General features: G+C 36.4%; 2 protein-coding genes across 2 annotated transcripts; one reads left to right on the plus strand and one right to left on the minus strand.

The window, feature by feature from the left end:
• Positions 1 to 1,734: 1,734 nt before the first annotated feature.
• On the minus strand, positions 1,735 to 7,325 carry LOC128670984 (cytochrome P450 4d2-like). Its single transcript, XM_053747042.2, has 10 exons — positions 7,137 to 7,325; positions 6,348 to 6,437; positions 5,884 to 5,994; positions 5,429 to 5,614; positions 4,377 to 4,573; positions 3,892 to 3,964; positions 3,517 to 3,697; positions 2,961 to 3,115; positions 2,519 to 2,698; positions 1,735 to 2,128 (listed from the first exon to the last, which is right to left on the minus strand). The coding sequence occupies exons 1-10, from the start codon at positions 7,288 to 7,290 to the stop codon at positions 1,971 to 1,973; spliced, it is 1,485 nt and encodes a 494-aa protein (XP_053603017.1). The 5' UTR covers positions 7,291 to 7,325; the 3' UTR covers positions 1,735 to 1,970.
• A 631-nt stretch (positions 7,326 to 7,956) lies between these two features.
• Positions 7,957 to 14,830, plus strand: LOC128670927 (odorant receptor 4-like). The gene is made up of 9 exons (XM_064436032.1): positions 7,957 to 8,440; positions 9,006 to 9,158; positions 9,740 to 9,925; positions 10,740 to 10,927; positions 11,791 to 11,943; positions 13,125 to 13,229; positions 14,185 to 14,273; positions 14,368 to 14,434; positions 14,718 to 14,830. The coding sequence occupies exons 1-9, from the start codon at positions 8,185 to 8,187 to the stop codon at positions 14,778 to 14,780; spliced, it is 1,260 nt and encodes a 419-aa protein (XP_064292102.1). The 5' UTR covers positions 7,957 to 8,184; the 3' UTR covers positions 14,781 to 14,830.
• Positions 14,831 to 15,991: the final 1,161 nt, after the last annotated feature.

The following is a 15,991-nucleotide window of genomic DNA, read 5'->3' on the forward strand; positions in this document are numbered from 1 at the left end:
AAGGGCCCAGCTGGCGGTTTCTTAGTATTTTTTTCTATACAGGAGGGGCACTACAATAAAAGATCACAAATATTAAGAGCACTAAATGAGCATTCAATCAGTATTTGATCTACAAGACTGTCGGGACTGGGGTCCCTCTGGACGTATGTACTTTCATATTGCGGTGTGGTTGTCGTTGCGTTATAATGCGCACTGTGATTCGAATCGACTCGATAGTGAGATGTCAATAGCAAAGGTGCACTACGACACAGAAAAAAAATGTTAATCGCTAGGCTCACTTGCATGTTTGATCAAATGTGCTTTTGATAATTGTCAATGTCAAACAATATACTTTCTTATGCAACGCATGCGCATAGAGTATGTTAAGTAATCAGCGAAATCCAAATACGCTTCTGCATCACAAAGTATTGTAAAGGTTAAAAAAGCGACGGTCACATCGCGTCAGACATGTTCAGTTCTGTAGATTACATGATCTGACCAAATCCGATATGACTTGCAAATGGGCCTTGAGAATAGGATATCTGTAACATTGTAAGGACTACTTTTACCGTTTGCTGATAAAATATAATCCGAGACAGGGGGGCTACCATGAGACATAAAACACGTAGCACCTAACTGCATCCAAATCTTTTTCTTACACGATGCTTACACATTGTGAAGAGGCAGTATGTGGACGTTAGTAATGTGCTTCGAGTTGGTAGGGCCTTCAGATGTTCCGATAAGTGTTGGATAGTGCTAACTGCCAATAACTTCAGGCAGATTTATTAAGCACAGTAAGTTTGTCTGTGAGATTACAATACGATATTTTATCAGAAAGTGGTGAAACACTATCATCAATTTGAAACAATCTGTCCAAAATTATGTATTTAATTTACAATGGTGCTAAAGGTGCTAAGTAAGGAATATGCATATAACAAATAACTATATAATTGCATGCATATTCCCTTTCTTCAACTCTCTATTTTTATATTTACTTCAGATGAAGTAGTTTATAATCGTATAAATTGTTCGTCGTCGCTTGACGGATTTAGTCTGTCTCAGTCAACCTTAATACGACAGAAAGGGACCATGCCCATGCCCATTCGCACATGAACGGCACATCGACCTACCCGAATTCATTGGAAATTCGCTCCCTGTTGTATAAACATCCATACAGGGTAATTTGACATGCGGTCGACTGGTACAAGTGCAAAGTAATTTGCGGATTACAATATGCGACGTGAGAGGTAATACGCATTATCACCAAATGAATTTTCAAGCATATCGAAGTAATTCATATTAACCTAAAAATTAAGTAATTCACCTTCATATTTCAACAAAGACAAGAATAATTATCTAATAACTAAAAATAATTAATTTTCTTTTGATTTTTAAAATTTTAAAACGATTTTGTTTTGGCATTATGTTGCACTGGACTCCGCATCCATCTCGTCAAAGATATAAATATTAATTATTATATTTATTACTAATATAGAATTTAAGTTTTGTATTACTAACAGTGGCTACGCCGGAAATAAACTTATTGTATTTTAATTTTTAAAGGACGGTAAGTCGAATGCTCAAAAATTCACCGTATTACGTATCACTTCGTATTTTGTATTTTCAATGAAATTCATAGCTTGTTAATGTAAGTAAAATATAGTCTAGTTACGTTTACACACATATGCACATTAACCACATGTTCCTGTACTGTGGTCGTATAAAAATATTGTAATTTTATAGATATAACCAATAATCATTTTATAGATTTAATATTCTAATATTTATTATGTTAATAAACACACAAAACATATGAGTCTTTTTAATGTTCCTGTTGACAGGACGCTTCATCACCTTTGCCAGCCGAGATGCCCTGAGACACAATTGTTATAATTTGTTTTTAAATATTTGAGAAAAAAAAATCTTTGCAACTATAAGAATAAAATAAATTTTGTTAAATTACTAATTTAATTTCACATAGTTCTAACACTTCATATCCTAGATTGCAAACTGACGGTGAAATTATCGATCTCCTTGAGCGTGACGCTGAACAGGAGCCGCAGCGGCCCGTGCTGCAGCGGCCGCACGCGGTACCGCCGCAGGAGGGTGGCCGCCGCCGTCTTTGTGACCATACTGGCGTATTGCGCTCCTGGAGATGTTTATTTATTCAAACTTAATTTACAAAAAAAAAAAACATGGTACAAAAGGCGGACTTTCAATGCTATCTATTCAAATTCAGTATTTTCAAAAAAATTAAGCTTGTTTTTGGCCAATAACTCGTGTGCCTCTGGCCGTGATCGAATGCCGGCTCCACACTGTCGTCGAACAGTTTGCCAAACTTCGGCGGATTCGGTATAAATTGATAACATACATACTAACTACGCAATGTTAACGCATTCGCGTCGACGTGTGTCCGTGTTCGGCGACAGTGTGGAGCTGGCAGAATGTAAACATTGAAACACCTGGAAATATTGATTTTATGCCACAATAAACTCGTGCACTACATCCATAAGGTACATGAAATACAAAAGTTACTCACCCGGACAACCTCGTGGGCCACTGCTAAACGCCAAAAATGCACTTTGATGCTCCAGTGGTCCTTCGAGGAACCTCTCTGGTCGGAACTCGTGGGCGTCGGGCCCCCAATACTTGGGGTTCCTCTGGACTCCCCAAATGCTGAGAATCAGGTTGGTTCCTTTGAGCACTTCGACTCCTGATGCTGGAAAGTTGTGTTAAAAATTACACTTTAAACGTGGGTAAACACAAGTTTCTATCTATTGTGGTTTCAGAGACAGATCTGACCAATAATAGAGGCATATTGATATCGGGTAACACTCTACATATAAATTATCTTTCAAATAAAAAAAAAATAGATCAAAATTGGGTCAGCCCTTTGGCTACGGACAGACATACAGATACACAAACACGTTAAACTTATAACTTCCTGTTGTCTGAGGTTACAAAGGTAGAATACAACTGACGCAGCGTCAGGTCGCGGTGCGCCTCGCGCACGATGTTGGCGGCGGGCGGGAACAGCCGCAGCGTCTCGCGCACCACCGCCTCCAGGTACTTCAGCCGCTGGAGGTCCACCAGCGTCACGGGGCGGGCAGAGTCTTCTCCGAACACTTCTCGCAATCTGGATACGGGAAATATGTTTCATTGAAGTTCGGTGATCACTTTTGATTGGTTTTCAGAATAGAAAAACACGAGTTTTTATAAATTAAATTTCTTCTTATATTGTTTCATTCGTCCAGTTAAGTATTTAATTTCTCCAAGTTCCCTCTTTAAGTTAGATGGGAAATATTCATCATGGCCGATATACTCTTTATATAACGACTAGCTGCGCCCCGGAGCTTTGCTCCCGTAGGAATTTCGATATATATGCTTATGTGTTATTCCAGATTATATTCTACCCGTGTACCAAATTCCATAAAAATCGGTCCAATAGATTTTACGTGAAAGAGTAGAACATACATACATCCATCTCAAAAACTTTCGCATTTATAATATTAGTAGGATAGAGAGATAGGGACGTACTCTTGGTAGAGTTTGTCCTGCACGGCAGGATGGCGGGCCAGCATGAGCAGCGTGAAGGCGAGCGCGGCGGCGGCCGAGCCCGCGGCGGCCAGCAGCAGCCCCAGCGCCTCCGCGCGCGCGCCCGCCGCAGACACCGACTGGATCAGCTTCTCCAATAGACTCACTGGTCTACTCTCGTCCTCTGAAAGATTATATTCTTTGTAGCGATCCTTGGAGGTGCTGCGGTGAAGGTTGTTGCGCTTGCGCCGCTTCTTCTTCACCTGCGCTTTGGAAGTCGGCGATAGGTTTATGAATATATGAATGAACTTGAATCGAGTCGACTGTGGCGCTCAGGTTAGTAAGTAGTGTTTAGCTCTAGAAGAATTACTTTCTTACCTAATGAGAAAAACTCCTTCGTATTCGGATTCATGGCGATGGTATGGCTTTTTTCTTCTTTTTCCTTGATTGACTGGAACATAGGAAACTTGTAGTGTGCACGGTAACTATGTTTATAAAAAAAATACGGTAACTAAATTTGCCATTTGTCTAATAACAGTATTGGTGAAAATCAGCGCAATGACTTGTTTCATGACAAACTGCATAAAATATAATTACAATACCGTATTGATTTGTTGTAAATGTATTTATAATCCATCGTTATAGAATTGTTAAGCTCCAAAGAAGGGTTCTCTTTCTAAACTCGTTAGAAAACTTTGAACATACATTTAAGAATAACAGAAAGCCAATTAGAAGTCTCCACAGTTAAAACAAAAGTAAGAAATATTAGAAATCCAAGCAAATAGACATCATGTCACAAAAAATATAACTAAAATGCAATAAAATTTATAACATTATCTAGTATGAATTGTCTATGTACGTACCTCATCAATAAACTGTTGAATAATGGCCTGTTCTGTCATGAAGCTCCTGTAGGAGGGGTGGTTCTTCATGATGAAGTCGATCTGATACCAGAACTTGGTGAGCCCGTCGCCCGCCAACTCCACCAGCCTGTCCACGGCCACTAGTAGCGGGTTGTTATTGTCTAACTGGCTGTTCAGCTCTACGCCCAGAACTGTCTCTGAAAATGGATGAGAAAAAAAAGAACCTTACATAAATAAATATAAATAAACTTTAGGCTAATCAATGACACAGATTGAGCTAGCCCCAATGTAAGTTCGAGACTTGTGTTATGGGATACTAACTCAACGGTACTGTAATTTTATAACAAATAAATATGTACTTATATAGATATAATCCAAGACCCGGGCCAATCAGAAAAAGATCATTTCCATCATGACCCGACCGGGGATCGAACCCGGGACCTCTCGGCTCAGAGGCAAGCACTTTACCACTGCGCCACCGAGGTCGTCAGACCTTGAAGTCGTTAATCAACATTTTCCCTCATGTCACTGTCGGTTTCAAAATGTTTAATAAAACTTCACTTTCATAAAATGTCCCTTCTGCAGAATTTGATAACTATGTTAACACATAAAATCTAATATAATATAATATAATAATATATTAAAATCTATATATTTATATATTTATCTACTGTCCTAATATAATATATAAATATATTAAAATCGAATATGAGTAGATTTTCCACAAAAAATACATGCGATTAAACTTTGCACTGGTAATAGACCCTAAGAAAAGTGAACAAAATGGTTGATATACTATTTTGTAACGACTCATAACCGGGAAAAAGGTCTCTAGTTTTACGGACCTAATCAACTTGTACATAGCTACAATGAAAGTCGTCGCGTAAAGAGGTGAGGCTGACTTCGTTTCAGAAGGGGACGTAACCTCTTACCCCACTCGTCTGCCTCTGCCCCGCGTATCGTAACACAATTTTTATTAGAGAAATGGCAACAAGGTCTCGTCTTTGTTTTTGTTTCAAGAATAATTTTGAAGTACGATAAAATATTTTTACCACAAGCAGTGTCCAAGGTAAACGCGTTGACAAACGGCCACAGCGCCACTGGGCCCTGATTGGCCGCAGCTTGGAGCTGTTCCGCCAATCGCGTGCTCTGCCTCGTGAAGACTCCCAAGAAAGAGTTGGTGCTCCTAACGCTGAACAGGGGAGCCATGAGACGCCGGCGGGGCTTCCAGATCTCCACTGACAGGAATGAAGATAATTTTCGTTTGTTTGTAATAACTTTATTGTACGAAAATAAGTAGGTACATCAATCAAAATTAATACAAGAAAGATACATTGTACAACGGCGGACTTATCCCATGTAGGGATCTCTTACAGTCAACCGGCGATAGGTTGAGAATTTTAGAGCGTGGTCATTTGTATTTTTATGAAATAAACAAATACAAATGACTACAAGATTTTTATTTACATAGAACCAGAACGATCTTCCTTAATAATAAGTTACCAACCTGGCGCAAATATAAAACTGTCCCCTGTTAGAAGTCTTATCATCCTCAATAGCTTGTCTTTGGAGAAGTAATTCTTGAGCACTGCTTCGCAGTCGAGGGCGTCCGCGATGCCTGGAATTAGACTTCAAAATTCAGAAGATATAACAAGCTATATCCTAACTAATATTATAAATGCGAAAGTGAGTTGTTCGTTTGTTACCTCGTCAAGCTCCTTCGTCCGACCGATTAATTAAATGTATGAGAAACTTCAAAAACATTAGTGGAGTAGTTAAAGCGTGAAGAGGTAACAAACAAACAATCAAACTTTAGCATTTTGACAGCTCATTAGTATTCCTGCATACCTACAAGAACATTGCAAATCGCAATGCAAATAGGTGTGTATGACAAAGTTCGTCGCTCCTCTGAGCAATATGGTTTTTATAATTTATTCCTTCATGTTTAGAGAGTAGAGGCAATTAACATACAAAGGTGGTACTCGTTGACAAGCCACAGCGGAGCGACGCCGCCGCGGGATATGGCTTCCTCTCCGAACTTAATAAATGTATTCATTATAGCTGAAACAACAATCAAAATTGGCACATTCGTTTCATGACCTCCTACTATATGGAGTACACCTGCCTGTTAGGGCGTGTTATAACACCCTCACAAATAATATGGCAGAATAAAGAAGGCATACGACGAAAATACATTATTTCTCTTGTTAAGTAGACAAGAAAATAAATATTTATAAATTAATTTATTAGCTGCTCCTCGGAGATTCGCTCCCGTGGGAATTTTGGGATAAAAAATACCCCATGTGTTATTCCATGTTATTCTACACGTGTACCAAATTTCATAACAATAAGTCCAGTAGATTTTGCGTGAAAGAGTAATAAATATACACACATATAGCCTCACAAAGGATGTACACAAATATTATTAACTACCCTTACCCACCCGGGCCATTATGTGGACACACTTTTTAAATTTCTTTACAATAATTTAATTACTTCTTGAGCAGTATTAATATAGTGGTTTGCCATAGTATCCTTGTCACCGGAATCAAGACACTAAGACTCCACTTTGGTTTTAATAAAAAATGTGATAATTAATTATAGAATTGGAAATAAACTAAACAGAACAAAGAGCTAATTATATAAAGGGCAAATAAAATATATAGATCTACATGTATATATATATATATTTTATTAAATCTTCTAATAAACGTAGTATATTAGTCCGATCAGTCAAATCGACAAAGATTATAAGCGTACCTTCTCTATTACCAATAAACATGTGGGCGTGTCCCAAAATCGGCAGGGCGGTGTACGTACACCCCAATTTCCTGTATTGCTGGATAAATTTCCGATTTCTCCACCACCACATTAACACTAATAAGATAACACATAGCGCCGCTTGAAACAACATTGCAGCTTAACATGTGCACGTCAAATGATTCCTAATTAAATATATTATTTGCCAAAACTATTGTATTCTGAATTGTGTAACTATTTTTGTGTCGAACAAACTTTCTGTGATGCGCTGGAACTCGGAAATTTACATTTGGAAAATATACCTATTATTGGCTATAAATTATTCATGTTGATTGGACAACCATATCAAATTTTATCATTTTTTTCTTAATAAATTTACTACTTCGTTGACGACCTCGGTGGCGCAGTGGTAAAGTTCTTGCCACTGAACCGAGAGGTCTCGGGTTCGATCCCCGGTCGGGTCATGATGGAAAATGATCTTTTTCTGATTGGCCCGGGTCTTGGATGTTTATCTATATATGTATTTGTTATAAAATAATAGTATCGTTGAGTTAGTATCCCATAACACAAGCCTCGAACTTACTTTGTGGCTGTGTATTTAATTGTCCCAATATGTTTATATTTATTTTATTTAATTATTCAATAAGTTCATAGATTAATTAAATCGTAGCTCTATGTATTTCCAAGTGGTCCATTTGACGATTATTTAATTAGTTATAGTACTCATATACAAAGGCACTTAAATGACGAAGGTCGTTAGGCGTGTAGCGTGGAGCGTTTTGTAGATTAATTTGGATCGTTTAAACAATTTAACCGAATTGTAAACTATTCAGGAGATAATTGATGTATATTATTAAGTGATTATAACAACAAAGGGATAGTATGGAGAAAACAGAATACTTACAAATTGTATGGAGCCTTAATTTATTCAAGCCAGTCGGGGAGATACGAGTTTTCGAATGTCACTAGTTTCACTTTTTCAAAGAAATTACAACTGTTTATAAGTACACGCTACCGAATCTAGCTTTCTAGTAGTATTTTTTCATAAATGGAACACGTGAAAATTTATCCCGAAGAATATTCGAGGCCCTTGCGTGTACTAATGGGGATATTGGCGCAAGCCAATGTGAATTTCTTCGACAATAATCAGTCGTGGTTTACGAGATATTGGAAATATTTTTACCTTATCCCGTTTTTGATCGTCCATTTCGTTAGCATGAGCACGTCGATCTTGGCAGAATTGATGGCGGGAAGGGACCTGTATGGATTCTTGTCGTTGCCTGTGTTCATCATTACTATTCAAGGTAAATATCATTCATAAATAGTATCATATTTGCTACAATTTTAAATAGATATGATCTACGAGATGACTGGTCAAGAATAGCATCATTTTCAATATTCTCAGGTCTCCGTATCTCATGAACCGTAATAGTTGGACAGTACTTTTTTAAAATATGATACATTTCTGTTGCTGCTATAACAAATCTAAAAAAATAAAATGGCTTTGCCGTTTTTATAGATGATGGTACGGAACCGTTGGTGTAGGTTTTATTTCTTCCCATATTTGACCTCTATGGCGTAGTGGTCCCCACACCCGCCCACTATCTGGAGGTCCTGGGTTCGATTCCCAGCGCGGGCAAATATTTGTACCTGTGATCACAAATATTTGTTTGGTTCTGGGTATGTTGTGCCTGTTTCTGCGTTTGTGTCCATTGGACCCTCGAGCTTAGTGATTAGTGTGGGCCGTTTGGTGTTGTCCATTTATTTATATCGTCCAAAATAATTAAAAAAGCATTCACGTAGTAACGGCGTATAACATTTGCGTACACTACATTACAATTCATAAAGTTTATTTTGTTTGTTTTATAGCGGTTATTAAAATAATAATAATCTTGTCGAACAAACGACAACTGGAGCACATAATAGACGAGCTGGGGCAGCTCTGGAGAACTGAAGGTCTCAACAAAAAACAACAATCTGTGAAGAAGGCGAAGGCAAGAGAAATGCGAATCGGAGTTATTGGTACTGTTATTACACTTTTTTGTTATTTTAACAATTTTGTTTTAATAACGTTATTGAACATGTGTAGTCGTGTATTAAACATGGCTGTCGGTCGTGGCAATTACAATACAATATAAAAGTTAAATATATATTTATATATATTGAACACCGTGGCGTGCACCCGCGTAATTATTATACAAAAAAACGTACGTTTTTATGCATAGTAGCGCCACCTATTTTATAAAACTCCATTTACATGTCCATTGAAAATGTAAAAACACAAAACGACTTCCCGAGCAATCTATGCTATTATTATAAAGGGCCTTTGAGAGTTTGTATGTTTGAGGCGGCTAATCTTCGAAACTACCGAAACGATTTCAAAAATTCTTTCACCGTTAGAACGGTACATTATCCAAAATTGCTATAGGCTATATTTTATCTTAAAATTCCACCATTGGTCGAAATTTAATTTAATTTTTATTTTGTTATTGTATTCTTAAAATCTGTTTGTAACTGCCATATTTAAATCTGAAATAAATGATTATTATTTGACTGGAAGATTACATTAAATTGTATGTTGTAAACCACATGTTCTATTCTAGCGTACCTGCGCTTCCCTTTCTTCGTGTCCTTTCAGTACACGTTACTACCGCTGCTGGAGGCGGTCTTCAATGTGGTGCGCGGGCGCAGCGCGGAGTGGCGGCTGCCCTTCAGCGCAGAGTTCGGCTTCGACGTCAACAGCCATTGGTCGCTCTATGCTGTCACTTACGCCTACCAGGTTTATTTCAGTATGTACCTACAAAAAGTACTTTCAATTAGAAGTACGAAATAGTATAGACAAATAGTTAACGAAAAGGAAATTAGCTTATACAAAAATGATACAAACGTGTTGCGATTTTCTTATAATTTCTATAAAAATGATGACTATGATGATTTGCTTGCAATAGAATGCTTTAATTCTTGTATAAGAATTCATTTTGTAGTATCTAATGAATCAGCGATTAAAGTATGAAGAGTTATTAGACTGTGTCAGTAGTACATAGACTGTGGTACTGATAAGGGGAAATATACATATGTATGAACGTAATGGTTCAAAACGTAAAGGCGAGCGGGTTACTTGCGAGTCACTCACTACTATAACAGTTGCCCAGGGCGTGCAGTGAGCCAGAAGGACATCAATTATACAAGATATATAATTAACTAGCTGCGCTCCGGGGCTTCGCTCCCGTGAGAATTTCGGGATAAAAAGTACCCTATATATTATTCCAGGTAATAATATACCCGTGTACCAAATTACATAACAATTGGTCCAGTAAATTTTGCGTGAAAAAGTAACAAACAAACAAACATACACACTTCCTCACAAAGTTTCGCGTTTATAATTTATTAGTAAGTAGGATAAAATACACGCACTTAGAAATAATCATAAATCCGAGAGAAAAATGTATTTAGGCCGGCTGTAAATTATCAAATAACATGTTCGGATTAGACGTACATTGTGTGGTTTTTGTTAGCGATAAATAAAAGCTCTCATAAAAACTACGCAATGTTCAGCTGTCCGAGTTCGGAGACAATGTAGCCGGCATATTTGCTTGACTTCAGTACTGCTGACTTCATGCGTGTACCTGGGAACAGATTTCTTGACTATCGCCCTGAGCGCTCACCTGAGCCGAGAGTTCTTGCTGTTACGACAGGACCTGACAAACATACAGCCAACGAGAGTTGCTAGTGACAATAATTCACGTGGAAGAATTCTTGGATTTGTTAGGAGCCATCAAAAAATAATCAGGTGAGTTTTTCTTATGTATGTTAGTGATTATGGGTATTATGAGTACATATGATTTAAATCATAAAAAAATTTAACATTATACTTTCTAATAAAAAGCATTTAGAAAATAAATTGATAACCTCTGGTCCATAACATGTGTCCACAATATCGTGGATATATTTGAAAGTGAACATTATTTATTCAAAACTCCGGTCTAAATGGTTGGAGTGTAGGCTCCGCACTGTCGCCGAACTCTGATAGATGCCAACGCGAATGAACATTGGGAAGTTTGTATTTTATTTACCGCAATGTAAAATCACAAAGCAAATTTGGCGAACTGTTCGCCGATAATGTGGAGCCGATTTATACCTATGCCGTTCTAATTAACTAATAAAGTATTCACTATTTGATTTTAATTAAATAATATAATTAGGTACTTGTGTGTGTCCCAACCCTAGAATAATTACGGTTCCCTTTTTTTATACATACAATTTTATGTCATAATTTAACATGGCATACTTTTACTATGTCATAAGGATTTTTAAGCATAACGTTCTTACGCGTAATGGTTTTCGCATAAACATTTGAACCATAACTAATCTAACCCAACCTAAAAGTTAATTAATGCCACATTTACCCGTATGCCAAAAATCGATTACGCCTTAGACCTATTATGCCAAAATCGTTATGCCAAAGAAAAATAGGACTAAATAGTTTATGCGATAAAAAGTGGTCCCAATAATTAAATGCTGCGGTGGAGGTCGCACGAGGCGAGTAAGGGACGCACAGCCTTGCCAGCTGACAAACAACAATAGCATTCCCAAGCAGGGATCACTTCAAGCAGCGGTTTGTAAAATCACCGCAAAATTTTAACTCGCCCCGGGCTTTGCGGCGTCACAGATGAAGATGAGAAAGAGAGAGAGTGTGTGTATTTATTTCAGATTAGCCCAGAAACTGGACGAAGCTATAAACAAACTAACCTTTATCAATGTATTGTTTACCACAGTGAACGTTAGCTTCTTCGGCCTTTCTGTTTTGGTGAGTACTATTATTAGTGACTACATCAACCAGAATAAATAAATTAATATATTAGGACAAATCACACAGATTGAGCTAGCCCCAAAGTAAGTTCGAGACTTGTGTTATGGGATACTTATTCAACGATGCTATATTTTATAACAAATACATATATAGATGATCATCCAAGGCCCGGGCCAATCAGAAAATGATCATTTTCCATCATGACCCAACCGGGGATCGAATCCGGGACCTCTCGGTTCAGAGGCAACTTTACTGCGCCACCGAGGTCGTCGAAATCCGCCAAAACAATAATAAATAAATAAATATATTAGGACAAATCACACAGATTGAGCTAGCCCCAAAGTAAGTTCGAGACTTGTGTTATGGGATACTAACTCAACGATACTATATTTTATAACAAATACATATATAGATAAACATCCAAGACCCGGGCCAATCAGAAAATGATCATTTTCCATCATGACCCAACCGGGGATCGAATCCGAGACCTCTCGGTTCAGAGGCAACTTTACTGCGCCACCGAGGTCGTCGAAATCCGCCAAAACAATACTTGTTTTAATTAACATGCTAAACGTTTCGTGTAGCTACTCCCTTCTAACATAACTGTTAGGCCGCGCCCCTAATCGATTAGTAAAACATGTTTTTGTGTTAGCTAACATGAAAACACGGCGCTGTGTAATTATCATGGAGCGTCTTGGCGCAAAATGTTCTTACAATGTCCTTTCTCATAATGTCCTGTTCTTGAAATGTCCTTTCTCAATATCTCCTTTTCTCAAAATGTCCATTTCTCATAAAGTCCTTATCTCATAACGTCCTTTTCCCAAAATGTCATTTTAATAAAAAAAACTGTTTTATTCAGTTGCTTATCTAGATTATCATCAAAAACACACAAGGACATTTTGAGAAGAGGTCTATTTAAGAAAAGGTCATTTTGAGAAAGGACATTTCGAGAAAAGGACGTTGGGAGAAAAGGACATTTTGCGCCAATACGACATGCAGAGAAACATGCAGAGACTGCATTGAAATAGAAGCAGAGACAAAAATAGGAAAAGCCACCATAGACAAATAATAGACAGGCATAGATTGCTTTACAACAAATATACTAACTTTTTGTAGACAAACTAAGAATAAAATTTATTTCTGTGCTCACAAATTAATTGAAAATCTAATTATTTCAGGCTTCAAAGCGAACGACAGACAGACTAACCAACGTGACGATCGTATTGACTGTTCTGATGCTGATATTGATACAGTGTTACTTCGGGGAGAAACTAAAGACTGGGGTAAGTAAATAGTATAATATATAGTTAAAAAAAAATAGTATTGTGGAACTATAAATAGATCGGCTACGTTGTTGTTGTTATCGACGACGCGTCTGCGGGAGTTTTCGTAACACTGACTGTTCAGAATTTAAATAACAATAAAATAACTGCAAAAATTGTATTAGAGAAATAAGTTAACAATCTTATTCTAATTTCAAATATTTTTCGCTGTCAAGAAATTTGCCGCCGATAGTTTAGTTATATTTTTGCTTTTCAATATATATTTACATTTTAATTGCCACTACACAAGAGTTTCATTTATTACGATCATAGATATTGTTCACGGAATTTTATCTACATTATACTTATGGGGTATTTATAACAGCGGTAATGTAATAATTACCAACCTGTTATTACATTATAACATACCGGGGCTTCGCTCCCGTGGGAATTTCGGGATAAAAACCTATGTGTTATTCCAGGTTATTTGCTACTCGTATACCAAATTTCATAACAATCGGAACAGTAGATAATGCGTGAAGAGGTAACACAAAAAAACTTACTTTCGCATTTATAATATTAGTGGGGATTAAGTATGTTTGCTACCTATTCACGGTTTGTGTACTCAACCAGTCTCCTTGAAATGTAATAATGAATTTGCATACATAGAAGATAGAGTACAGAGAACGACGTTGGGTAACATTTCATCCCGAAAAAAAGTATTCTGGCCTTAAGAAATACATCCAATCGGAGCCGCGGACAAAATCTAGTAAAAAATTACATACTAAATATTTCTGGAATGGCAACTGCGTTCCATTGCAATCTTCAATCACACTATCTTCATAACACCCGTCTTGTGTGCAGTAGACAGCTCACAGACTGAAAAATCGAGGAATCTTGCGATTATGTCCAACAGTGGCCTTCTATAAAAACTTCAAAAAAATAATAATTAAAAATTATGTCATTTGTTTCACAGAGTGAAGATATATTTCAAGCAGCATGCGAGAACCAATGGTATGAAGGTGATATAGAATACCAGAAATTTCTATATTTTATCATGTTGAGGCAAGTAACATATTGACCTATTTAATTGAGATATTATTTGCTTAATGATACTTAGAATATTTGCTCGATCTTCTAATGTCTTGTTTTCCCACAGATCACAAAAGCCATGCTACTTAACTTCACTGACATTCACGAAAATAACTCTGGAAACTTTTACAAAGGTATGTATAACCTTCTTTTATCTATGGCATAACCATTGTATAAATATTGTCAATAGAGGAAAAGGAAAAACAAAAAATGCGTATTTGTTAATGGATATAAGGAAAAATAATGAAAGATTTCACTATAAATATTAACTGTTTCTTCCTTCTATCTCTATGTACACAAATTGATAAATATATAAATAAAGATTTATTTTTCAATCAAATCAGTTTCATGCCGGAGTTGCGTCCTTTTGTTACGGACAAATATTCAATATATTCAATTTAAATTTCTGTTTCACAGGTGCTGAGCACGACGTGGTCATATTTCTCCCTGGTCAACACCATGTATCAACGTCAGAAATAGAAATCACTGCTTTATAAGCAGACACGGATTATATAAGATGAATAGCAACCATATTAGTAATTATTTTCACAATCTCAAAAAAATTAGTGTTATTATATTAACTATAAGGTAGCAACTTAACAGTTAAAGCAATTTCGTCTTTCTCTTTATGCACATAGAGATATTTTTCCTTCGCATCAAAAAGGCGAAATATAATGCGATGGCACTAAAATACTATGTCACAAGTTTCTCACGCCATTTTGATGAAATAAAATTCTCAATCATCACAAAACTACTTTATTACTTAGCACAGAACCATAAATTTATCACAAAACATGCCAAAAATTGATTACGATTCCTTAAAGATTATAAAACTATAAAAGTAACACAAATGGGAATATATTAAAATCTCAAATCTTCTGAACATCGTCCACATAAATTACTTGTGGACTCGAAATAATAATTAATTTGATTAATTTAAGTTAGTTTATAATATCATATATATATTTGTTATAAAATTCAATAGCAAACACAACACGGTTTTATCTAAATTTCTATGACAATATATCTACGGTAAAGCGTACATTAGCATAGCCTCAAAACAATTGATAAAACTGCTGCACTGATTATTTTTTATTAGGCCTTTAATTTTTATGAATTACAATTGAAAAATTAACATACATCTTATATACTCGTATTACTAAATTGAACAAAAATGTATAGTGGTCAGTGAAATCATGGAACATTTATTGAATGATAACTAATTGGCAGTGGAAATAATTTCCTGTTTTCTTATCTCGACTTCATTGGTGTTCCTCGGACCTACGACATACTTTACTTGAGTATTTTCCATGTATTTATTTATCAATCAATCAATCAATCAATTAATTAATTAATTTAAGAACTTTGTTCTTGTCGGTGAAGCATTTTCCATCTAATTCTGTCCTCAGCCATCGATTTCACCTCCCTACACGACACGACCTTTGCTCTCTCTCTCTTTTCTTCTCTCTCTCTCTCTGACTCTTTTATTTCATCTAGGAATGCCCTTCTTGGCTTTCCTTTTCTGTATTTATTTATGATAAGCGTTTCATTTAATTTAAAAAAGAATGTATTTGATTACATGGCCATCACCTTATCTTGTACTTGTATCAATAAATATATAATATTAATATTTATATAAAACATTTTGTTTTTACTACTTTTATCTGTAACCTCTTCGGAAATAAAGTCTA

This window comes from Plodia interpunctella, chromosome 6 (genome assembly GCF_027563975.2).
Source record: "Plodia interpunctella isolate USDA-ARS_2022_Savannah chromosome 6, ilPloInte3.2, whole genome shotgun sequence".
NCBI lineage: Eukaryota > Metazoa > Arthropoda > Insecta > Lepidoptera > Pyralidae > Plodia > Plodia interpunctella.